The sequence below is a fragment of the Somniosus microcephalus genome, chromosome 2 (assembly GCF_052327205.1).
Source record: "Somniosus microcephalus isolate GS21.2 chromosome 2, FLI_Smic_1.0, whole genome shotgun sequence".
Classification (NCBI taxonomy): Eukaryota; Metazoa; Chordata; class Chondrichthyes; order Squaliformes; family Somniosidae; genus Somniosus; species Somniosus microcephalus.
Window position 1 is genome coordinate 301461688 of NC_140988.1, and position 26010 is coordinate 301487697.

Below are 26010 nucleotides of genomic sequence, written 5' to 3' on the forward strand. Positions count from 1 at the left end.
GACAGGCGTCTTCCCCAACAGTTTATCCTTGTATAGATGGAGTATTCCACCATGTCAGAAGATTCCAGCACAACTTGCTTACGGCAAATGGAGGACTTCAAACCCACTTTAAACTTGGATGTCTAGCATGGAGATCTAGAATTCAATCAGACCTTCTGTGTGACATGTCAAAACAATACCCACCTCTATTAATATTACTTATGAAAATGAATAAATGCATAAATGATGTGCTCTATTTCAGGCACTTTCAAAATCATAGTTTATTAACTGAAAGGTAAAAAGCTAGTATACAGATCAGGGATCCCTTTAATTTCAAGTCTACAGTTCTACACCATCTAGAATTTTTGCTTTGAATATTTAAACAAAAATAATTCACAAACACCTGTAAGCCCCATCATTAGTATGCAGTATATCTTGAATCACTGTATTTCTAATCATCTCCTTGTTATATATACAGATGGTGAAACCAGCAGCAGTGAAGCAAGCAGTGGAAAGAGCTCACAGGTTAAAAAAGCCAATAATTTCATATGATATGCTAAATCAAGTTATATGTAAAACTAATAATATCTGTGCCATAATTGGAATATTTGCTATCCCACAAAGGAACAACCGTAATAATTACAGTGGCTGTTATTGCTACAAACAATTCACATACCATGCCTATAAAGGAACATTTCCAAAGTTGGTATTAATTAAAAATTAGTAACAATATTTGCAGAAACCAAAAATTGTGATTTCACATCCTTTTTCAGTGTACAAAGAACAAAGAAATGAAAAAATTGCACTCAGCTTGCCATCAGTCACAAACGTTCTTTGACATGAAATATATTCTTTACAATGACATAGAATTAACTCGTACTGTACATTGAACAACATAATAAAAGGCTATGCATAGGTCAAAGTACCTGCAAGGTACTTTTCCACACACATCAAAATCACATACAAGAGTTTTGCACATGCTTTACAGAAGAAGCCCCTTTTCACCATATATCAGTGGCTAAGCACAGATGAGGCCAGGTGTAGAATTCATTGTGTCTTGCAAAAAACTAGGATGGGGTAGGTAAATATACAAGTCGAACTATATACATAATATACTGGAATGTTGGCTATCCCAGAATTGCTTCCATTTAAAATTGTGACTTGTTAGAAGGCCTCCTCTGCCAACTAAGTTGATGTAATAATTTAAAAAGAGAGATGCCTTACAAAAAAGTATATATGTAACAAAAACATATAAACTTACAAAAACTAACAGAAATCTTCAAACTTTAAAGAGACTGTTATTCTTCTGTTACAGGAGCAGGATTGAAAAGGGGGAGAAAAATGTACATACTCACAATCTAGTCCCAATGAAGGAGGATCTCTAAGTGAGAAAACACAACTAAATTGTGACTATAGAAATATTTTCCCATGTTTCTTTCAGACATGAACCAGAATGCCATTTCCTGACCATGTATTTTTAAGATTTATCAGATGTGCGCAAGTTTTTTGTATTTTATGGTTTTATTAATTTACGTGAGCATGCCTATTTTTCCAATGTTCATTGTGAGCAGTGCTGTCAATAGTTTCACTGCTGTCATTACAATGAATACTTACTTTTGCTGGAATGAAATTTTTGGTGGCACTTTACAGTTGATGCCACACACAAACAATAACGTAATACTGCAAAGCTGCACTTAAACTTCTAAAATGTAGTGTGCAAGAGCCCCCTAAATTTGAGTAACTGGCTTTAAAAGGATGGGGGGGGGGGAACAAAACACTACACACATTTTCTTACATATCATCTTTATAAGAAGATTGACATTATTTTAAACTGTAACAGAAAATACTGCAGTAAAAAGGCAGATCTTTAGTGTTTTACACTGCAGCACTTTGAATCTTTTCTTTTTAAAGGGCAACTGCATATGATGGTCGTTCTAAGTGGCAATGCAGTTTACAGTCCAGATAAATGCATACTTGATCCAAGTATAAAACCCACCATCCCCATTCACTCCTATTACATAAAAATTCTGACACAGACATAAAACATCTTGGCAGACTGGTTATGAATTTATCAAGAATAAACTGCATTTGCTTTTCTTTTGACACTATCAATCACTTAAATCTACCTGGGGGTAGAGAACTGGACAGGCCACAAAATAAAGTATACCGTATCTCTTTGGCTGTACTAACTGCAGCGTTTCATAGGCCATTTATGAATCAATCTTCCTGCATTAATTGCAAGAAAAGCCTTTAGCAGCTTTGAAAGGAAAGAACAAATTTCATGGAAAAAACTAGTTTAAGGAGGACATGAATAATAAGGAGGAAAAATGGGGAAAAAAATATACTTCATATAATTCAATAAATTTTACTTAGTAAAGGCTGCCACTACAGCCCAAAGCAATTCATTTGTATTAGACTTCATAGATTCAACTTCAGGATCCAAGTCCAGTAGCTGTCGTACTCTTTTCATGGCCAAGTCATAATGTTCATCCAAGAGTGGGGCAAAAGCATTCTCCAGTACATCCGAGGCATGGGCTAAGTAAATGAGGGCGAGCAGGCGCTTGTCCATCCGGTGAGGGTCATTCACCCACTTATCCAGCACTGCTTCCTGCACTTTTTTGATGAGGCGCTGCTTGATGACGTTGTTGGTAAGGGGGTGAGTTGTCATGTCGAACAGCAGGAAGTTCTGTTTCTCTGTAGTCAGTACACCTTTCTCCACCAGGTTTTTAGCCAATCGTTCACGGACATTTCGTAATTGATAGTGTAGTTTTAATGGATTCCATGTTTCACCTTAGGATGTGAAAGGAAAGAAAGAAGAAAAATGCATAATTAGTACTTCACCTTTGTGTATGATGGAGCTCGGACAAATTATGCAGCTTTCAGAAATTTCTAACAAACTTGAAGTCCAAATTCATTAAAAGTGATGTCTTCTGTAAATCTGAATAATGTCAGCGGACCCAACAATCCACTAACATTTCAAACATTTTTTCAAATATAACGTTTATAAAATAACTAAAGCAAAGCAGGAACAAGTTAACATTGAACATAGAGATTACTCTCTGAGATAGGCCCTTCTATTTATATAACAAATGCTTCAATCTTTGTCGGGAACCTTGAGTTGTGCAATGAAATAGCACATGGTCTTTTCAATTCATGGGGCTAGGTTTTAAAGCTGCCCCAACTAACAGAGCGAGTCTCCACACACTGCTGCTGCAAAGGTCTTCATGGAATGAGTTACACTGTCTCAAACAAGTGGCTGCAAGCACAAAAGAGGTTGGTTTGTATCAGCAACAGGAAAAATTAATATAAGTGTAGTGGGGTGTCCTTCCGAGATTAGAGTCAAGGCACACATTGGAGTAGATGCAGTTATTCTTTGCAACTAGCTGCATTATTCCACACCTGACAGCACTTGCTGTTAACAAAAGTGGAAAAGTGCTCCATTTGCCAGCACAAATACACGTCACCTTCAGCAAAAACAGAACTACAAAATTAAAAACTGCTCTGCACCGAATATTCAAAAGCAGGGTTCAGGAAATTAGAACCAATGTAAAACCTGGTGGAACTAAGCAAATTAATCAAGCATGTGATCATCACAATAATCAAACTTTATCTGTAGAAGCTTTAGAGTTCTCAAAAGAACTTTCAAAGCTTGAAGCAGTGAAATATATCACACAAGTTTTCAATGGCTATGGTTTCCAAAACTACTGTCCATTTTTAAACTGTAATGGTGAAAAACTTCATAGTTGTGAGGTGAAGCATGTTGGAATTCCAACAAGCTGAGACAAACTGCAGATTGCTGGCTTGTGCTTCCTGTTGACATAGCAAGCTACTTGTGTTTTCATGGAGAGGTGCCGGGCAAAGGCCAGTTTTCCTGCAAGGTGGGGCAGAAAATCAGCAGGAGGATCAATCCAAGTCACATTCACGCATTCTGGTGGGCACTGCCAGAGAGGCAGTCTGAGGCCTGGTGATAAATAACTTCATTTTATTAGTCTAGAACAACTATGAACCGTAAGAAAAATCAGGATGAGAATAGGAAAGTCAGGGTGGGAAAAGGCCATTTAGCCCAAAGCTCATTCCTCTACTTTGTGAATCTATTTTTTTTAATAGTTTCATCTCCTTGGTAGATTATTCCAAGCATTTATCATTCTTTATGTAAAGAACATTTTACTCAGATATCCATTCTAACTTTATATCCAGTAAGTCCAGGGGACATAAATGGAAATGAATGGAAAATAGTGTTACTAGGATTCAGTGAAACATTATGATAAGCACATGAATGTTCCCCACTACAGTCCCCACCTCTTACAGCGGGCACATTAGTGTCAATGCAATTTGCCTGCTATACACGGTGAACGCTGTAACCAACAAAGCCCATGTGAAAGCCAAGGGGCCATAGCCCTCACAATGACAAACCTCGTTTCTCATTAACAGCAAAGTTCAAAAAGGTTCAGCTTGTTATTATTCATGGTTTTAAAAATTGCAATTATTCCCACATTTGCTATCAGCAAATGTTAGACTCAGCACAATCAAAACTGCATTAACAGCGCCCCAGATTAAACAGATAACACGTAAAGTAGCCCCACGTATAAAACGGGCAACGGATTCGCTATGAGCACGTTTCATGCTACTGCTGCAGACCAATTTCACCCCCAAAATCTTTCACAAACTGACATGTGGTTTACTAAGTAACAATCTATTCCTGTCCAATAGTTTCAATATCAAGAAACAAACCTTTCACTTCAATGAGCACACATCAAGGCCAATTCTCAAGTGAAAGCAGAAAAACTAGAAACATTTTCTTAACAGCCTCAAAACAATCAGATTTTTTAACATATATTTGCTACAGTTTATATACAGTAAATCTTGTCAAATTGCTTTTCATTAGTATTTGATACAGTACAATGAAGGGAGTGGGCCTTTGGCGTAGCGGTAAGCATCCTCGCCGCTGGGCCAGAAGGTGTAGGGTTTCGAACCCCGCTCCAGACAGTCCCGGCAAGTAGAGTCGGAGCTCCGGCTCTAAATTCTGGGTTGACATCCAGCGGGATACTTGCGTCCGTGGGTGTGGGTGGCCCCCCTCGTATGGGTTGTGGGAGCCCGTAAAACCCTCCCACCATAGGACTAACCATCCTACTGGCTGGTATGAAGATGGTTACGGTCACGGAAGGAGCGTTTAACACGGCCAGAAATCCTTCTACTACTTCATACTGTTCCCCAAAGGGAACAGTGTGTAGACACGATAAGAAGAAGTACAATGAAACAGTTTCACCTTAAGCTGAAATTTCAATTTCACAGGGATACTTTCAACAAGTTACTCTGCCTCAGATCACCTCCTTTTTAACTTATAATATGTTGTACACCAAGGAAAGACCATTATAAACTTTCTGATATATAATTCAACAGAGGGATAGTTTATTTATGAGTAACAGCAAATTTCTCTTGGTGTGGTGCAGAGGAATCGTGCATAGGGCCACAGTTTTACTGTTAGAAATTCTTGCACAATAGAAAAATAGGTGCCTTGGTTTACTACTTTCCAGAGAAGGCGCATATAAACTACCAACAGTTAAAATTACAAACTAAATGGATTTGTAAATTCACGTTTGCAGTCCTGTATTACAAATAATAATTCACACCTCACTGAATTGCCAAGTACAAATACTAACTCAAAACAAGTTCTCTGTTTTCCCACATCCATCAGGGCTGTTGTCTTCCTGCCCCAATCCGGGTACAGGAAGTTTTCAAATGACATAATTGTTAAAGGAAGCCCCACCCCAATGCTGGATAACTAAAGGAGGGGCAGGTGACAAGTCAAAACAAGCATATATTCAATTTATTGCTCGATTCTGAATGAGTGCCGAGAATTGTGCCGAGAATCTGGATATTGTTACCCTCCCCCTGCTTTAAATGGGCGTCCCTTATATAGACATTTTAATTAACAAGGCAGTGGTGGTTTTGTACATGTGAAATTTCATTTTAAAACTAATAGCAAAGAAGCATTTCCGTTCATGATTGCAAAGCCTCAGCAGAGAGAAATGACCCATTTTTGAATGGATGGCTTAAGCTTATTGTTTAAAAATTAACTGTGTTTTGAATAAATTCAGTTCAAACCAGCAAGTATTTCAAAAGCCTCAAGAAATATCCAATTTATTTATTTTTTATTAATAGCTCTACTTATTCAGGTCTTTGTTAAATATCTCCCACAGTAAACTACTTATAAGCTAATGACTTTTAATTTTGTATAAAATTCTTATTTTATTCTCTTGCAGAATCTTGTTTTCAGTTGTAATATTTCAAAATTGGCATCTAACTAATGCAATTTCTAGATCAAACTTCATACATTTCAAGCAGAAATATTGCACAATTCTAACTTATCACATGAACACAAGGGGGGAGAAATTGAGTATAGCCTCGTTTGGGGCGCCAGCCTCGCCAGGGCGCTAAAAGTAGCGCCCCGGAAACATTCGCGCCCCCGCACCGGAAATTGAGTGGTTGCGCCCCAAAGGGAAGCGCGGCACTACTGGAAGCGCCCCGCATCCCTCTTGGGGCGCTGCGAGTGAATATCGTGGCGCAACGTGCCGCAGCGCCACACGCTGCGGCACGTCGCGCTGCGGTATTGCAGGCCTTCCTCCCCTTCTTAAAGGGGAGGGGCCTTGTGCAGCGCGATCTGGAGCCCAGCTGGGCCCCCGAGGATCGGGAGTGCAGGCAAAAGAGCCCGGCACCAAGGAGAAGTGCCGGGCTCTTGGAGCGCAGCCGGCACTCCGCGGGGGGCGAGGGTTCAGGAGGCCGGGGACGGGAGCGCAGGCAGGTGCCCAACAACAAAAATGGCCGCCCCGCACCTCGCCTTTAATTTGCGCCTCCCCGGCCGCAGGTACGCCACCCTGACCCTGTTGGACATAGCGTCTGGCGGTAAATCAGGGGGCGCTGCCGAATATCGCGGCCGGGGCGTCAGCTGGGCGCTGCGCACACCGATGACGTCATCGACAGCGGCGCAGCGCTAACGGTTAGTGCCACCACTAACGTCCCGCGGAATTTAGCGGGAGGCGTGGGCAGTGCCGCGTCCGGGCGCGAATTGGCTTGCGACCCACTTAGCGCCCTCTTAAGGTGCTAACGGGTGGCGCAGCCAACTGAATTTCTCCCCCAAGGAAACTATTGCTCTGATCAGAGCAATTTTCAGAATCTGCCCTAATCTTTCTCTGTACTTTCGTTAAAGTATATAATCCATCAGACTCCCACTAGCCACTTACGGAAAGCAAAACAAAAAGGTGTCTTCTTTCAGGTATTTTTTAATATCATGCAAGATGACCACTCCTACTGACGAGCGCAAAATCCCTTCAAACAACTGTAGATAACAGAAGGAGCCCGAACTTTAAACAGCACTAGATCAAACTTCAACTGGAATGTGGTGGAAGCTCTCACCATAACTCAAAGTTCTGGGAGTTTTTTGGGCAGCGAGAGGTTTATTTCATCCGTAGAATGCTACAAGGAATTATGGTCAGACCTCACATTGATAAACAAGGGAGACATTCAAGTGCTGGAGGCAGTGCAGAGACAAGCCACAAGGCTGATTGCAGTGGCAGAGGTCGGCATTACAAGGAAAGACTAAACCTGAACTTGTAAGCCTGGAAAGAAGGTGTCTGAGAGATGACCTTATAGAGCATTATTAGACAGTTACTGCTACGGAAAATGTTAATCCAGAATACTATTTTAAAATGAAACTGTGGGAGTAAGACACGGGTTCAAACTAGTAAAAAGTAATTTTAGCATTGATATTAGGAAGTTTTTGTACATGTGAAATTACATTTTAAACCTATTGGAAAGAAGCATTTCCGTTCAAACCGGCAAGTATTTCAAAAGCCTCAAGAGATATCCAATTTATTTTAGTGATTAACACAGAGTGGACTTCCAGGCAGAGTGGTGGGAGCAAAAACTGAGGAGACATTTAAGGAACAACTAGATGCAGTAGGAGAAGGCGGTCTGTTCAAGATGGATGCATTAAGAATGACCTTCGTCGTCCATAAATATCTTGTGAAACATAACTTAGATGGAGTCCATCAGAGGGCTATTTTTAAAAATTCATTCCTGGGATGTGGGCGTCGCTGGCAAGGCCAGCATTTATTGCCCATCCCTAATTGCCCTTGAGAAGGTGGCGGTGAGCAGCCTTCTTGAACTGCTGCAGGCTGTGTGGTGAAGGTACTCCCACAGTGCTGTGAGGGAGGGAGTTCCAGGATTTTGACTCAGCGACGATGAAGGAATGGCGATAAATTTCCAATTCAGGATGGTTTGTAACTTGGAAGGGAACTTGCAGGTGATGGTGTTCCCATGCGCCTGCTGCCCTTGTTCTTCTAGGTGGTAGAGGTCACGGGTTTGGGAGTTGCTGTCGAAGAAGCCTTGGCGAGTTGCTGCAGTGCATTTTGTCGATGGTACACACTGCAGCCACGGTGCGCCGGTGGTGGAATGTTTATGGTGGTGGATGGGGTGCCAATCAAGCAGGCTGATTTGTCCTGGTTGGTGTCAAGTTTCTTGAGTGTTGTTGGAGCTGCACTCATCCAGGCAAGTGGAGAGTATTCAATCACACTCCTGACTTCTACCTTGTAGATGGTGGAAAGGCTTTGGGGAGTCAGGAGGTAAGACACTTGCCGCAGAATACCTAGCCTCTGACCTGCGCTTGTAGCCACAGTACATATGTGGCTGTTCCAGCTAAGTTTCTGGTCAAAGGTGACCCCCAGGATGTTGATGGTGGGGGACTCGGCAATGGTAATGCTGTTGAATGTCAAGGGGTGGTGATTAGACTCTCTCTTGTTGGAGATAGTCATTGCCTGGCACTTGTGTGGCGCGAATGTTACTTGTCACTTATCTGCCCAAAGCTGAATGTTATCCAGGTCTTGCTGCATGCACTATTTTGGGAGTTGTGAATGGATCTGAACACTGCAATCATCAGCGAACATCCCCACTTGTGACGTTATGATGGAGGGAAGGTCATTGATGAAGCAGCTGAAGATGGTTAGGCCTAGGACTCTGCCCTGAAGAACTCCACTTGGGCGCTTGCGCACTGGAGTCCGCTCCAGGCCTGACCTTGAGGTAAAGCCCGTGAACGCTGATTATCCACACCGCCATTCCTGTGGCCTTCTGCGCATAAGCGCTGTGTCCCAGAGCCGCGCATCCACATTACCAACAGTTGTGGTTTTGCAGCGTGGCCACATTTTCTTCAGCTCCTTAGGAGAACTGGATTTGCTGGTGGCTGGGGGGGAGAGGAGAGGATCGAAAGGGGAGGGGGAGGAGAGAGGGCAAGCGTGGAGAGACTGGGCGAGAGAGGGCGAGCGAGAGACTGGGCGAGCGAGAGACTGGGCGAGAGAGAGACTGGGCGAGAGAGGGCGAGCGAGAGACTGGGCGAGAGAGGGCGAGCGAGAGACTGGGCGAGAGAGGGCGAGCGAGAGACTGGGCGAGAGAGGGCGAGCGAGAGACTGGGCGAGAGAGGGCGGGCGAGAGAGGGCGAGCGAGAGACTGGGCGAGAGAGGGCGAGCGAGAGCGAGCGAGAGACTGGGCGAGCGAGAGACTGGGCGAGAGAGGGCGAGCGAGAGACTGGGCGAGAGAGGGCGAGCGAGAGACTGGGTGAGAGAGGGCGAGCGGCTGGGCGAGAGAGGGCGAGCGGCTGGGCGAGAGAGGGCGAGAGGCTGGGCGAGAGAGGGCGTGAGGCTGGGCGAGAGAGGGCGCGAGGCTGGGCGAGAGAGAGCGCGAGGCTGGGCGAGAGAGAGCGCGAGACTGGGCGAGAGAGAGCGCGAGGCTGGGCGAGAGAGAGCGCGAGACTGGGCGAGAGAGAGCGAGACTGGGCTAGAGAGAGCGAGACTGGGCGAGAGAGAGAGAGACTTGGCGAGAGAGAGAGACTGGGTGAGAGAGAGAGAGAGACAGGGTGAGAGAGAGAGAGAGACACGGTGAGAGAGAGAGAGACAGGGTGAGAGAGAGAGACAGGGTGAGAGAGAGAGAGACTGGGTGAGAGAGAAACAGGGTGAGAGAGAGAGAGACTGGGTGAGAGAGAGAGACTGGGTGAGAGAGAGAGAGACGGTGAGAGAGAGAGAGACTGAGTGAGAGAGAGAGAGAGACTGAGTGAGAGAGAGAGACTGGGTGAGAGAGAGAGACTGGGTGAGAGAGAAAGACTGGATGAGAGAGAGACCGGGTGAGAGAGAGACTGGGTGAGAGAGACTGGGTGAGAGAGACTGGGTGAGAGAGAGACTGGGTGAGAGAGGAGAGAGAGAGAGAGACAGAGAGAGAGAGACAGAGACAGACAGAGAGAGACAGACAGCGAGAGAGACAGAGAGAGAGAGACAGAGAGAGAGACAGAGAGCCCATCACACACCCTATGAGTTCAGGTGAAAGCCACCAGACAGTAAACACCAACAAGGCTGACATCATAATACTCATAGACTCAAATGGGAAATTTCTATGGGAGAAAAAGCTCTTCCCTAGACATATAGTAAAAATGATCCGGTGCCCAACAACAGACAGAGCCCTGGAATGGCTGACCAAAACCCGATTAGGCTCCCCCCAACACATAATAATACACACTGGCACAAATGACCTAAAGGCCCAGCAGAAAGGGGTAGCAACATCGCTCAGAGCAGTGATTGAGAAGGCAAGCAATACATTCCCAAACACTAGAATCACTGTTTCCACAATATTGCCGAGAACAGACTTTAACAGCAAAACAATTCATGAGATAAATGCCAGCATAGCAAAAGACTGCGAATTAAAACACAACGTGCACCTGGCCCAACACCCCACCCTCGATGTGGAATGTCTTCACGACCGCGTCCACATCCACAAGAAACTAATATCGATCTTTGCTAAAGCCCTGAAGGACGTCGCTTTTAACCGGGTCCATACCCAGACTCCAGGAGGACCCCCCCTCGACCACCAGAGATCAGCGGGGTACATACCAGGACTACTACAGAGACCACCACCACACCAACCGGGACCAGAGAGGATCCCCATGCACAACAACATCAGACCTGCACCACTCCTGTCCTACAGGGGAACAGGACCGCCCCCAGCCAGACAGAGGGAGAGATGCACAGGGCGTACACAATACCTCAGGCAGAGACAATCCATTAAGAGACACTAAGCAGACGTGCAGCAGCATATACTTCCGCCTTATGGATCAGAAAATGAAAAAAAAAATCAAGGACTAATTACTAGAATGAATTGTAACCAAGTAGTATTAGCATTTATAGACAATTGAGATGATCTTTTTTTCCCCCATTTAGACACGACAAACACATATCATTCTTTAACCTATCATAGTAAAAGATCAAACTTAACATGAAATCCTTATATATTTCGACCTGGAATATCCAAGGTCTACGCTCTTCGGTGCTCGACGTGAAGAGTAGGACCCCAGAGTTCATAGATGAAACTAAAGATCTGGATATCATCATTTTACAGGAAACTTAGTATAGAGGAGAAGGACACACTGGCCGTCCCCAAGGGTACACAGAGCTGGTGGTCCCCTCCAATAAATTGCCAGGAGTAACCCAAGGCAGAGACTCCGGAGGCATACTGATTTGGTTTAAAACAGAGCTTAAGAATTGCATCAAATTTATAAAAAAGGGCGAAAACCACATGTGGCTCAAAATTGAGAGGGGGATTATCTCTAACCCCCAAGATGTTTTCATTTGCACACTCTATATCCCCCCAATGGAATCCCCGTACTTTAAAGAGGACACCTTCTCCAACATGGAGAGGGAGATTATCCAATTCCAGGCCCAGGGGAACGTGTTGATCTGTGGTGACCTCAATTCAAGAACTGGCGAAGAACCAGACTTCACCAATAATCAGGGAAACAATTACATATTCGGGAATAACCACTTCGATATCCCTTCCCATCCATACAGGCATAACTGCAACAAGCAGACAAATACCAACGGAAAACAGCTCCTGCAGCTCTGTCGAAGCCTGGGTCTGTACATTGTCAATGGTAGGTTCATGGGAGACCTCCTAGGAAGATCGACCTATTGCTCACCTCCTGGCTGTAGCACCGTAGACTATATGATTACGGATTTGGACCCATCCTCTTTCAGAGCATTCACAGTCAAACCACAAACAACACTGTCAGACCACAGTCAAATTACTATGTATCTTAAAAAGACAGAAACAACCAACACAGAAACACAACCCAGTAAGCTGTACAACACCAAAAAATCGTACAGATGGGCCAAAAACAGCACTGAAAAATACCAGAAAGCAATTAGCAATGAATCAACTCAAGCTCTATTGGACACCTTTCTGGATAACATATACACTCACAATAAAGAAGGCGTAAACTGGGCAGTGAATAACCTAAACAATATTTTTGATAATTTGGCAACAAGGTCAAACTTGAAAGCTCGCAAGAACAAACCCAAAACAAAAAACTATGAAAAATGGTTTGACTCATTGCCATAACATGAGGAAAAAACTTAGAAAAATATCAAACCAAAAACACAGACAGCCAGAAAACGAGGAATTACGCCTTACTTATTGTCAGACACTAACACAATACAGAAACACACTCAGAACCAAAAAAGAGCAGTATATTAAGAATACACACAGCTCCATTGAGGAATCCATTGATTCCAATTGTTTCTGGGACAACTGGAATACATTACACAAAAAACAACACGACGAATTGGCCATTCAAAATGGAGACACATGGGAAAACCACTTTGAAAAATTATACCAGAAAAACACACTAAGGCCAGAGCAACACCAAATATGCAAAAAACTGGAAAAGCTCGAAATGGCCATAAAAGATAACCAAAACCCGCTAGACTCCATAATAACAGAAAAAGAACTAGTTGAAAAACTCAAGGACCTGCGACCAGGAAAAGCTTGCGGTGCAGACGGCATACTAAGCGAGATGATTAAACACACAGACGATAAAATGAAACTGGCTATCCTAAAACTCTTCAACTTGGTTCTGAGTGTCGGTTACTTCCCTGATATCTGGAACAAAGGACTCATAACGCCCATATACAAAAGTGGGGACAAAGTCGACCCAAATAACTATCGAGGCATCTGTGTAAACAGTAACCTGGGGAAGGTATTCTGTAGTATCATAAACAAAAGACTTATAAACTTCTTTGAGGAGCACAATGTCTTGAGTAAAAGCCAAATTGGATTCCTGCCAAACTATAGAACATCAGATCATATCTTCACCCTACAGACCCTAATTGACAAACACGTTCATCAAAACAAAAGCAAAATCTACGCATGCTTTATAGATTTCCAGAAGGCTTGCGATTCCATCTGGCACGACAGTTTATTCCTGAAACTTATCGAAAGCGGGGTAGGGGGAAAAACATATGATGTAATTAAATCAATGTATACAAACAACAAATGTGCAGTTAAAATTGGAGACAAACAAACAAAATACTTCCCACAGGGGCGGGGGGTGACGCAGGGCTCGCCCATCTCACCGACACTCTTTAATATTTACATAAATGAACTGGCAAAACTACTTGAACAATCTACAGCACCCGGCCTCACCCTATATGAATCCAAGGTTAAATTCCTCCTCTATGCAGATGACCTGGTTCTGCTGTCACCAACTAAGGAGGGTCTACAGCAGAACCTGGATCTGCTGGAGTCGTTCTGCCAGACCTGGGCCCTGACAATAAATCCCCAAAAAACCAAAGTCCCATCAGGGACCCAAAATAAATTTCACACTAGGAACAACCAAAATTGAACAAACCACTAACTACACATACTTGGGCTTAAAAATCAGTTCTACGGGAAATTTTCATCTGGCTGTGAATGAACTGAAAGAGAAAGCAAGAAGGGCTTTCTATGCCATTAAAAAAACAATCCAAATAGAAATCCCAATTAGCATTTGGCTCAAAATTTTTAAATCAGTAATTGAACCAATTGCACTCTATGGCAGTGAGGTGTGGGGACCGCTAACACAACAAGAATTTGCAAAATGGGACAAACACCCAATTGAGATCCTATATGCAGAATTCTGTAAAAGTATCCTCCGGACTCAAAGGAAAACCATAAACAGTGCATGCAGGGCAGAACTAGGCCAATATCCATTAATAATCACTATCCAAAAAAGAGCCACCAAATTTTGGAAACACCTAGAAATGAGCAACCCCCAATGCTATCATTACGAAGCCCTGAACTGCCAAGAGAGGACCATAAAGAAGAATACCCTCAGTCAACTAGTCCTGGGACTCAGTGAAGTAACTACTAACACTACTAACAATAACCAGCCCCAGGACAGTGACAGCGTAACACAAAGAATTCGACCCAACACAATCGTCGCTAAGCAAAAGGAAAAATATCTGTCATATTGGACAGAAACAACAAAAACCCAAAGCAAACTCAATTGCTACTTGGCCCTAAACAGACAATACAACATGGCTGATTACCTGACCTTGGTAAAGGATAGCAAACTGAGAAAAACTTGACAATGTACAGACTTAGTGAACATAGCCTGGCGATCGAAAAAGGTAGACACAGGCAGACCCGGCTACCAAGAGAGGACAGGATATGCTCTCACTGCAGTCAGGGAGTGGTGGAGACAGAGATGCACTTCCTCACAGGTTGTAGAAAATATCAGGGCATAAGGGAGAATTTCTACCCAAAATTCACAAAAATATGCCCGGAATTCAGAAATTTGAATGACGACCAAAAACTCCCATACCTACTAGGGGAAGAGAGAAATTGTGTAACCTTAGCGGCACACTATGTTACAGCTTGCCATAAACAGAGGGACAACCACTAAATATAAGAAAAGAGTATATACAAATTATATGAATGTATATTTATACACTCAGGGATATATCTGTTTATACACTGTATGGATAGATCTGTATTTTTGTGTACAACCATGAATGTTTTTCGATGCTTTGGCAACATAAGATGTACCCTGTCATGCCAATAAAGCAATTCGAATTGAATTGAATTGAATTGAGAGAGACAGGAAATTTTCATTTGGCTGTGAATGAACTGAAAGAGAAAGCAAAAAGGGCTTTCTATGCCATTAAAAAGTCAACCCAAATAGAAATTCCAATTGACATTTGGCTCAAAATTTTTAAAGCAGTAATTGAACCAATTGCACTCTATGGCAGTGAGGTGTGGGGCCCGCTAACAGAACAAGAATTTGCAAAATGGGACAAACACCCAATTGAGATCCTACATGCAGAATTCTGTAAAAGTATCCTCCGGACTCAGAGGAAAACCGCAAACAATGCATGCAGGGCAGAGCTAGGCCAATATCCACTACTAATTAATATCCAAAAAAGAGCCATCAAATTTTGGAAACACCTAAAAATGAGCAACCCCCACTGCTATCATTACTAAGCCCTGAAATGCCAAGAGATGATCATAGAGAAGAGTCCCCTCAGTCAACTGGTCCTGGGACTTAGTGAAGTAACTACTAACACTACTAATAATAACCAGCTCCAGGACCGTGACATCCTAGCACAGAGAATTCGACCCAACACAATTGTCACTAAACAAGAGGAAAAATATTTGACCTATTGGACAGAAACGACAAAAACCCAAAACAAACTCGATTGCTATTTGGCCCTAAACAGACAATACACCATGGCTGAATACCTGACCATGGTAAAAGATAGCAAACTGAGAAAAACCTTGACAATGTACAGACTTAGTGAGCATATCCTGGCCATCGAAAAAGGCAGACACAGGCAGACCTGGCTGCCAAGAGAGGTCAGGATATGCTCTCACTGCAGTCAGGGAGTGGTGGAGACAGAGATGCACTTCCTCACAACTTGTGGAAACTATCAGGACATAAGGGGGAATTTCTACCCAAAATTCATAAAAATATGCCCTGAATTCAAAAATTTGAATGACCACCAAAAACTCCCATATCTATTAGGGGAACAGAGAAATTGCGTAACTTTAGCGGCAAACTATGTTACAGCTTGCCATAAGCAGAGGGACAACCATTAAATCTAAGAAAAGATTATATGCATATTATAGGTGTGTATATTTATATATACAGGGATATATCTGTCTATACACTGTATGTCTAGATCTGCATTTACGTGTTCAATCATACATGTTTTTCTGTGCTTTGGCAACATAAGATGTACCTTGTCATGCCAATAAAGCAATTTGAATTGAATTGAATTGAATTGAGAGACAGAGAGGGTGAGAGAGAGAAACAGGGTGAGAGAGAGACAGGGTGAGAGAGAGACAGGGTGAGAGAGAGAGAGACAGGGTGAGAGAGAGAGAGACAGGGTGAGAGAGAGAGAGAGACAGGGTGAGAGAGAGAGAGACAGGGTGAGAGAGAGAGACAGGGTGAGAGAGAGAGACAGGGTGAGAGAAAGAGAGAGTGACGGTGAGAGAGAGAGAGACAGGGTGAGAGAGAGAGAGAGACAGGGTGAGAGAGAGAGAGACAGGGTGAGAGAGAGAGACGGTGAGAGAGAGAGAGACAGGGTGAGAGAGAGAGACAGGGTGAGAGAGAGAGACAGGGTGAGAGAAAGAGAGAGTGACGGTGAGAGAGAGAGAGACAGGGCGAGAGAGAGACAGGGTGAGAGAGAGAGAGACAGGGTGAGAGAGAGAGAGACAGGGTGAGAGAGAGAGACAGGGTGAGAGAGAGAGAGACAGAGTGAGAGAGAGAGACAGGGTGAGAGAGAGAGACAGGGTGAGAGAGAGAGACAGGGTGAGAGAAAGAGAGAGTGACGGTGAGAGAGTGAGAGACAGGGTGAGAGAGAGAGAGAGACAGGGTGAGAGAGAGAGAGACAGGGTGAGAGAGAGAGACAGGGTGAGAGAGAGAGACAGGGTGAGAGAAAGAGAGAGTGACAGTGAGAGAGAGAGAGAGACAGGGTGAGAGAGAGAGAGAGACAGGGTGAGAGAGAGAGAGACAGGGTGAGAGAGAGAGAGACAGGGTGAGAGAGAGACAGGGTGAGAGAGAGAGACAGGGTGAGAGAGAGAGAGTGAGGGAGACAGGGTGAGAGAGAGAGAGAGAGAAACGGTGAGAGAGAGAGAGAGACTGAGTGAGAGAGAGAGAGCGAGACTGGGTGAGAGAGAGCGAGACAGGGTGAGAGAGAGAGAGACAGGGTGAGAGAGAGAGAGAGAAACGGTGAGAGAGAGAGAGCGAGACTGGGTGAGAGAGAGAGAGTGAGACTGGGTGAGAGAGAGCGAGACTGGGTGAGAGAGAGCGAGAGTGGGTGAGAGAGAGCGAGACTGGGTGAGAGAGAGCGAGAGACTGGGTGAGAGAGAGAGAGAGACTGGGTGAGAGAGAGAGAGACTGGGTGAGAGAGAGAGAGACTGGATAACATATACACAGGCTTCACCAATAATCAGGGAAACAATTACATATTCGGGAATAACCACTTCGATATCCCTTCCCATCCATACAGGCATAACTGCGACAAGCAGACAATACCAACGGAAAACAGCTACTGCAGCTCTGTCGAAGCCTGGGTCTGTACATTGTCAATGGTAGGTTCATGGGAGACCTCCTAGGAAGATCGACCTATTGCTCACCTCTTGACTGTAGCACTGTAAACTATATGATTACGGATTTGGACCCATCCTCTTTCAGAGCATTCACAGTCAAACCACAAACAACACTGTCAGACCACAGTCAAATTACTATGTATCTTAACAAGACAGAAACAACCAACACAGAAACACAACCCAGTAAACTGTACAACACCAAAAAATCGTACAGATGGGCCAAAAACAGCACGGAAAAATATCATAAAGCAATTAGCCATGAATCAACTCAAGCTCTCTTGGACACCTTTCTGGATAACATATACACTCACAATAAAGAAGGCGTAAACCAGGCAGTGAATAACCTAAACAATATTTTTGATAATTTGGCAACAAGGTCAAACTTGAAAGCTCGCAAGAACAAACCCAAAACAAAAAACTATGAAAAATGGTTTGACCCAGATTGCCATAACATGAGGAAAAAACTTAGAAAAATATCAAACCAAAAACAGACAGCCAGAAAACGAGGAATTACGCCTTACTTATTGTCAGACACTAACACAATACAGAAACACACTCAGAACCAAAAAAGAGCAGTATATTAAGAATACACTCAGCTCCATTGAGGAATCCATTGATTCCAACTGTTTCTGGGACAACTGGAATACATTACACAAAAAACAACACGACGAATTGGCCATTCAAAATGGAGACACATGGGAAAACCACTTGAAAAATTATACCAGAAAAACACACTAAGGCCAGAGCAACACCAAATATGCAAAAAACTGGAAAAGCTCGAAATGGCCATAAAAGATAACCAAAACCCGCTAGACTCCATAATAACAGAAAAAGAACTATTTGAAAAACTCAAGGACCTGCGACCAGGAAAAGCTTGCGGTGCAGACGGCATACTAAGCGAGATGATTAAACACACAGACGATAAAATGAAACTGGCTATCCTAAAACTCTTCAACTTGGTTCTGAGTGTCGGTTACTTCCCTGATATCTGGAACAAAGGACTCATAACGCCCATATACAAAAGTGGGGACAAAGTCGACCCAAATAACTATCGAGGCATCTGTGTAAACAGTAACCTGGGGAAGGTATTCTGTAGTATCATAAACAAAAGACTTATAAACTTCCTTGAGGAGCACAATGTCTTGAGTAAAAGCCAAATTGGATTCCTGCCAAACTATAGAACATCAGATCATATCTTCACCCTACAGACCCTAATTGACAAACACGTTCATCAAAACAAAAGCAAAATCTACGCATGCTTTATACATTTCCAGAAGGCTTTCGACTCCATCTGGCATGACGGTTTATTCCTGAAACTTATCGAAAGCGGGGTAGGGGGAAAAACATATGATGTAATTAAATCAATGTATACAAACAACAAATGTGCAGTTAAAATTGGAGACAAACAAACAAAATACTTCCCACAGGGGTGGGGGGTGACGCAGGGCTCGCCCATCTCACCGACACTCTTTAATATTTACATAAATGAACTGGCAAAACTACTTGAACAATCTACAGCACCCAGCCTCACCCTATATGAATCCAAGGTTAAATTCCTCCTCTATGCAGATGACCTGGTTCTGCTGTCACCAACTAAGGAAGGTCTACAGCAGAACCTGGATCTGCTGGAGTCGTTCTGCCAGACCTGGGCCCTGACAATAAATCCCCAAAAAACCAAAATCCTTGTGTTCCAGCAAAGATCCAGACATCAGGGACCCAAAATAAATTTCACACTAGGAACAACCAAAATTGAACAAACCACTAACTACACATACTTGGGCCTAAAAATCAGTTCTACGGGAAATTTTCATCTGGCTGTGAATGAACTGAAAGAGAAAGCAAGAAGGGCTTTCTATGCCATTAAAAAAACAATCCAAATAGAAATCCCAATTAGCATTTGGCTCAAAATTTTTAAATCAGTAATTGAACCAATTGCACTCTATGGCAGTGAGGTGTGGAGACCTCAACAAGAATTTGCAAAATGGGACAAACACCCAATTGAGATCCTACATGCAGAATTCTGTAAAAGCATCCTCCGGACTCAAAGGAAAACCGTAAACAATGCATGCAGGGCAGAACTAGGCCAATATCCATTAATAATCACTATCCAAAAAAGAGCCACCAAATTTTGGAAACACCTAGAAATGAGCAACCCCCAATGTTATCATTACAAAGCCCTGAAATGCCAAGAGAGGACCATAAAGAAGAATACCCTCAGTCAACTAGTCCTGGGACTCAGTGAAGTAACTACTAACACTACTAACAATAACCAGCCCCAGGGCAGTGACAGCGTAACACAAAGAATTCGACCCAACACAATCGTCGCTAAGCAAAAGGAAAAATATCTGTCATATTGGACAGAAACAACAAAAACCCAAAGCAAACTCAATTGCTACTTGGCCCTAAACAGACAATACAACATGGCTGATTACCTGACCATGGTAAAGGATAGCAAACTGAGAAAAACCTTGACAATGTACAGACTTAGTGAACATAGCCTGGCGATCGAAAAAGGTAGACACAGGCAGACCCGGCTACCAAGAGAGGACAGGGTATGCTGCTACGGAAACTAAGTACTCAGCCGGACCCTGACCAGCCCCAGACCAACACAGCCGCCCAAACACCAATCCGAGTGAACCAAATCATTAAAAAATGCAAAGAAACCTACCTGGAACATTGGAACAAAATAACCGAAAGCCAAAGCAGATTAGAATGTTACCGGGCCCTAAAAAGAGAATATAAACTGGCAGACTACCTCACGACCATCAGAGACACAAAACAGAGACAGACCCTCACCAGGTACAGACTAAGCGACCACCAACTGGAAATTGAAAAAGGCAGATACAAGAAATCCTGGCAGCCTAGAGAGAATAGAATATGCGATCAATGTCTGGCTGGCGAGGTTGAAACAGAAATGCATTTCCTCCTAAAATGCGAAAAATTCAACACATCAAGAAACATATTATTCAACAAGCTAAGCCAAACAACCCCAGATTTCAAGGAATTGGATGATCTGTCAAAATTGAGATTAGTCCTAGGAGAAGGAGACAGACCATACCTTGGGGCCAAATATGTAACAACATGTCACAACCTGAGGACTGTTTAAAATTAAGACTGTTTAAAATTAATATTGAACGTACCAAATGAAGTACAAAGACTGTTTAAAATTAATATTGTTTAAAAGTAATATTGTATGTACCCAACAAATGTCAAATCGATTGACACCTACAGAATGTTGGAAAACTGTACCTTTTTGCTATGTAAGCTTTGGCAATATGGTTCTCTGTAAACTTTCATGCCAATAAAGCATTTTAATTGGAATTGGAATTGGAATTGGTATGCTCTCACTGCAGTCAGGGAGTGGTGGAGACAGAGATGCACTTCCTCACAGGTTGTAGAAAATATCAGGGCATAAGGGAGAATTTCTACCCAAAATTCACAAAAATATGCCCGGAATTCAGAAATTTGAATGACGACCAAAAACTCCCATACCTACTAGGGGAAGAGAGAAATTGTGTAGCCTTAGCGGCACACTATGTTACAGCTTGCCATAAACAGAGGGACAACCACTAAATATAAGAAAAGAGTATATACAAATTATATGAATGTATATTTATACACTCAGAGATATATCTGTTTATACACTGTATGGATAGATCTGTATTTTTGTGTACAACCATGAATGTATTTCGATGCTTTGGCAACATAAGATGTACCTTGTCATGCCAATAAAGCGATTTGAATTAAATTGACTTGAATTGAGAGAGAGACTGGGTGAGAGAGAGAGAGACTGGGTGAGAGAGAGAGACTGGGTGAGAGAGAGAGAGACTGGGTGAGAGAGAGGCTGGGTGAGAGAGAGAGACTGGGTGAGAGAGAGAGAGACTGGGTGAGAGAGAGAGACTGGGTGAGAGAGAGAGAGACAGGGTGAGAGAGAGAGACTGGTTGAGAGAGAGAGACTGGTTGAGAGAGAGAGAGAGAGAGAGACAGGGATGGAGAGAGAGAGACAGGGATGGTGAGAGAGAGAGGGGGAGAGAGACAGGGACAGAGACAGAAACGGAGAGCGAGAGAGAGGGACAGAGAGTGATGGATAGAGCGAGAGAGGAGAGAGAGAGGGACAGAGAGAGGGACAGAGAGAGAGAGAGACAGGGACAAAGAGACAGGGACAGAGAGATAGGGACAGAGAGATAGGGACAGAGAGAGGGAGAGAGACGAGAGAGAGGGACAGAGTGATCGATAGAGCGAGAGAGGAGAGAGAGGGACAGAGAGAGAGAGGGAGACAGGGACAGAGAGACAGGGACAGAGAAACAGGGACAGAGAGATAGGGACAGAGAGATAGGGACAGAGAGAGAGAGAGAGACGAGAGAGAGGGACAGAGTGATGGATAGAGCGAGAGAGGGACAGAGAGAGAGAGGGACAGAGAGAGGGAGACAGGGACAGAGAGACAGGGACAGAGAGACAGGGACAGAGAGAGGGAGAGAGAGGGACAGAGTGATGGATAGAGCGAGAGAGGAAAGAGAGAGAGAGAGGAGAGAGAGAGAGAGAGGGACAGAGAGAGAGAGGGACAGAGAGAGAGAGAGGGAGACAGGGACAGAGAGACAGGGACAGAGAGAGGGACAGAGAGAGAGAGACGAGAGAGAGGGTCAGAGGGAGGGAGAGAGCCAGCGAGATAGAGAGCGAGAAGGGCGATGGTCCAGGCGGTGCGTGTAGTCCGTTCCCAGGGACTGAGCAGCGGCCGCACTTTGGAACAACACAGATGGAGGCGCAGCACATGTACAATGGCTGCTGGAAGGAGGCTAATGCAATTTTTAGGTCCGTGATGAAATATTTTTTTTTTTTAATTGTAGAAAATTATTTAAAGCTGGAAAAAAATATAGGAAAGTGATATTGAATGTCCCGCGGTAAGTTCCAGTTAAATTTTGCCAGGCATTGTCCCCTTTTTGAAAGAGTTTATCAGGGTTATTTAAATCATGTTATGAAAGAGGGGGAAAAGTTTGTGCCCCCGTTTGTACTTCAGAGTCTGTGAGAGACGGAGGGAACGGGAGCAGAAAAAGAGGAAACAACTTCTCCAAAACTGATCCCAGCTCATCGCCAAGTCTGGGGATAGATAACCTCACCGCCTTCTTAAGAAGTTTAACCACTTTATTCACTTTCTCATTTGAGCTTCGTTTGGAATCAGAGTATATTTTATTATTTTTTGTTGTATGTTTAATGACAGCGTTGAAGAGGGAAAGAAAAACTTGGCGCAAAGCTGCAATGAGACTTGAAAAGAATTTAAAGATTTTTCATGAACTTTTCACAAAAAATGAGTGTTAAACACTTTTTTTCGCCCCCTAAGTTTCGATTTTGGAAGAAGCACTGAGAGTAGCAAGCGCACAGAATGTACTCTGGGTGGGGGACTTCAGGCCTAGAAATTCAGTATAGCCACTTTTGGGGCGCTAAAGTCGGGCGGCCGCTAAAGTTTGCGCCCGGCGCAAAGTCGCGCCACCTTCGCCGATATTCAGTCGCATCGCCCCAAGAGGTTGCTGCTGCGCTAAAACAGGTGATGCACGACTATCTTTAGGCGCTAAGCCAGCGGTGCTGAGCGATACCCCCGAGGCCGGGCGCAGCGCCGGTGCGGCGAGTTGTTGATTGACGGCAGACACTCTGGCGCCGGTCAGCTCTTAAAGGGGGAGGGTGGATTTGCCTGCCACGCCCTGCACACTGCAGCCCTCAACCTAGGCCTGACCACTTCAGCTTCATCTGCACAACGCCCAGGGCTATGGAGAAGGCCAGGGAAAGAGCGCAGCGCTTCAGCGACGGTGACCTGAGGGTGCTGGTTGGCGGAGTGGAGCGCAGGCGCCATGTTCTATTCCCAGAAGGTGGCAAGAGGCCGCTGCCCAGCGCCTACCGGAAAGCCTGGAGGGAGGTCTCAAACAGGGTGTCTTCCAACAGCGTGGTTGCCAGGACTCCTGTGCAATGCCGGAAAAAGTTCAACGACCTCACTCGGCTTGTCAGGGTGAGTACCCTTTCCAGTGTCCTCCTCATCCCTGCATGTGCACCTAACTTTATGGGCAAAGGGGCCTGAAAGCCCTAATGGCCAGCCCTCATCCAGCAGCTATGGGACTGGCATGAAAATCACTTGCACATTCAGCACTTTACACACTGTACAAGCTATTCGACCATGGGAGGCATTGCAGACAAGATCAGGGCTTCACACTGTACAAGCTATTCGACCATGGGAGGCATTGCAGACAAGATCAGGGCTTCACACTGTACAAGCTATTCGACCATGGGAGGCATTGCAGACAAGATCAGGGCTTCACACTGTACTTAGAGGCCGTCCTTTCTCTTGCAGGCCAAGGTGGCGCACAACCGGCGGAAACGAACTGAGACCGGGGGAGGCCGTCCTGACGTCAAAGAGCTCTCCGACCTCGACCAGCGTGTGGAGCGCATTATGGCAGGACGGCTGATTGGCCCCGTCGCCAGTGGAGATGCCGACCCTGTTCTGGGCACCAATGGTAAGGGCATCTCCTTTTTGACCTCTCTCGTTCCACTTGCACCTCAGATCAGCATCCTTTGCCACTGTCCGACCAATGCAGTGAATGGCAGCACTCATGCCTCCCTCGCTGCCGCCCTGTCCTCACTCTAAAGCTACTCTTGTGCCTTCCTGCTTTCAGATGGTGAATCGCCAGGTGAGGAGGCGGGCCCTCAAGCTGCCACTGTCAGCGCTTCCGAATTAGAGGAGGAGGAAGAGGAAGCCGGCCCATCAGTGCCACCCTCAGCCGCGCCAGCCCATGGCGATGAAGGGGACACGTCTTCCCTGGAGGGGAGCCAGGGGGAAGGGTCGGAGGAGAGTGAAGCTCTGGGGCCCAGCGGCCTGCAGCAACGCGGGAGGGGTGGGGAAGCTCGGCGGACTTCTCCCCAGAGGGTGAGTGCGGCCTCCAGTCCTGCGACGGTCAGCGCAGAGGAGGTGCGGCTCCTGGAGGAAATGGCCGTCCAGGCTGAGCGCAGGCACAATGAGCTCATGGCTGCAGTGGCAAGGATGCCTGACTCCATTGAGTCTTTGTCAAGGAGTGTGCAGCAATTTGGAGCAGCACAGGCCAGGAGTCTGGATCAATTCAGTGCAGCACAGGCCAGGAGTCTACAGGACTTCGCGGCAGCACAGGCGGCTTCGAGCCAAGTGCTCAGTCGTGCCGTCCATTCACTGGCTGTTGTCATGCGGACACAGACCAGGGCCACACGGGCACTAACTGCTGCCACCCTCGCTGGATCAGCCAGGCATCGCCAGGGCACTCGCCGCGCAGCAGCAGCCCAGCAGTCTGTCCTTCAGCTGTTTGCTGCGCATGCTGCAGTGCTGGCCCGTGTGAGTGCCACTGTATCAGGCGACCAGCGAGCACCTGCGATCTGTCAGGTTGGCACCATTCCTGCAGCCGACACTGCCACTCCGCCATTGCAGCTGCCACGAGCCGCTGGACAGACTGCTGCCGCCCAAGCAGAGTTGCAGCCAGCCCCTCCAGGGCCAGAGCTGGTGCAGGCCGACCCCCAAGGGCATCTGCCGTCTCGCCATCTGACCCTCAGCAGCCTTCCCCCAGCCTTGCTGCAGCCACTGGGCTCCCATTGAGGAGGAGCTGCAGGGCGGGCAGGGGCCAGGCAAGGATGCGAAAGGCATCGCCCTCGCAGGGCAAAAAGTAGAAGGTCTGCACAAATGCTTTGTGGTTGTTGAAAGGCCGAGACTGGTGTAGTTGTGTTTTTGTAAGGCCGAGACTGGTGTAGTTGTGTTTTTGTAAGGCCGAGACTGGTGTCTTTCTTTGTTTTTGTAAGGCCGAGACCGGTGTCTTTCTTTGTTTGTGTAAGGCCGAGACTGGTGTAGTTGTGTTTTTGTAAGGCCGAGATTGGTGTCTTTCTTTGTTTTTGTAAGGCCGAGACTGGTGTCTTTCTTTGTTTTTGTAAGGCCGAGACTGGTGTCTTTCTTTGTTTTTGTAAGACCGAGACTGGTGTAGTTGTGTTTTTGTAAGGCCGAGACTGGTGTCTTTTTGTTTTTGTAAGGCCGAGACTGGTGTCTTTCTTTGTTTTTGTAAGGCCGAGACTGGTGTCTTTTTTAGTTTTTGTAAGGCCGAGACTGGTGTCTTTCTTTGTTTTTGTAAGGCCGAGACTGGTGTCTTTCTTTGTTTTTGTAAGGCCGAGACTGGTGTCTTTTTTAGTTTTTGTAAGACCGAGACTGTTAGTTTTGTGTTTTTGGAGGAGGCTTCTCCACATGAGGTTGTAATGTGGGAAGGGCAGAGGTTTGCAATAAATTAATGTTCTTGAATTGCACTGTGCATGGTTTTTTTGTCAAGTCCTGGTTGCCCTGCTCGGCTGAGGGCTTGTGGAGCGGCTACATTCATCTGCTGACATTGGCACAAGCCATTCCCTGAGAGGGGGCCAAGAACCGACGTTCAATAAGCCGCCGACGGGCGGCCCTTGCACTTTCTGCCTCCCTCCTGTGCTGGTCCTCCTCCTCCTCCTCAGGTGGTCCTCCAATCTCTGGTGGCAGTGGCTGAGTCCTGCGGATAGCCAGGTTGTGCAGCATGCAGCACACGACCACGAAAT

General features: G+C 45.2%; 1 protein-coding gene across 1 annotated transcript in view; it reads right to left on the minus strand.

The window, feature by feature from the left end:
* Nucleotides 1-242: 242 nt before the first annotated feature.
* Nucleotides 243-26010, minus strand: part of golph3a (golgi phosphoprotein 3a) — a 176930-nt gene continuing 151162 nt past the window's right edge. The window contains 1 exon segment of the mRNA XM_085973688.1: nucleotides 243-2769. Within this exon segment, the coding sequence (XP_085829814.1) occupies nucleotides 2345-2769 (425 nt within the window). The 3' untranslated portion in view covers nucleotides 243-2344.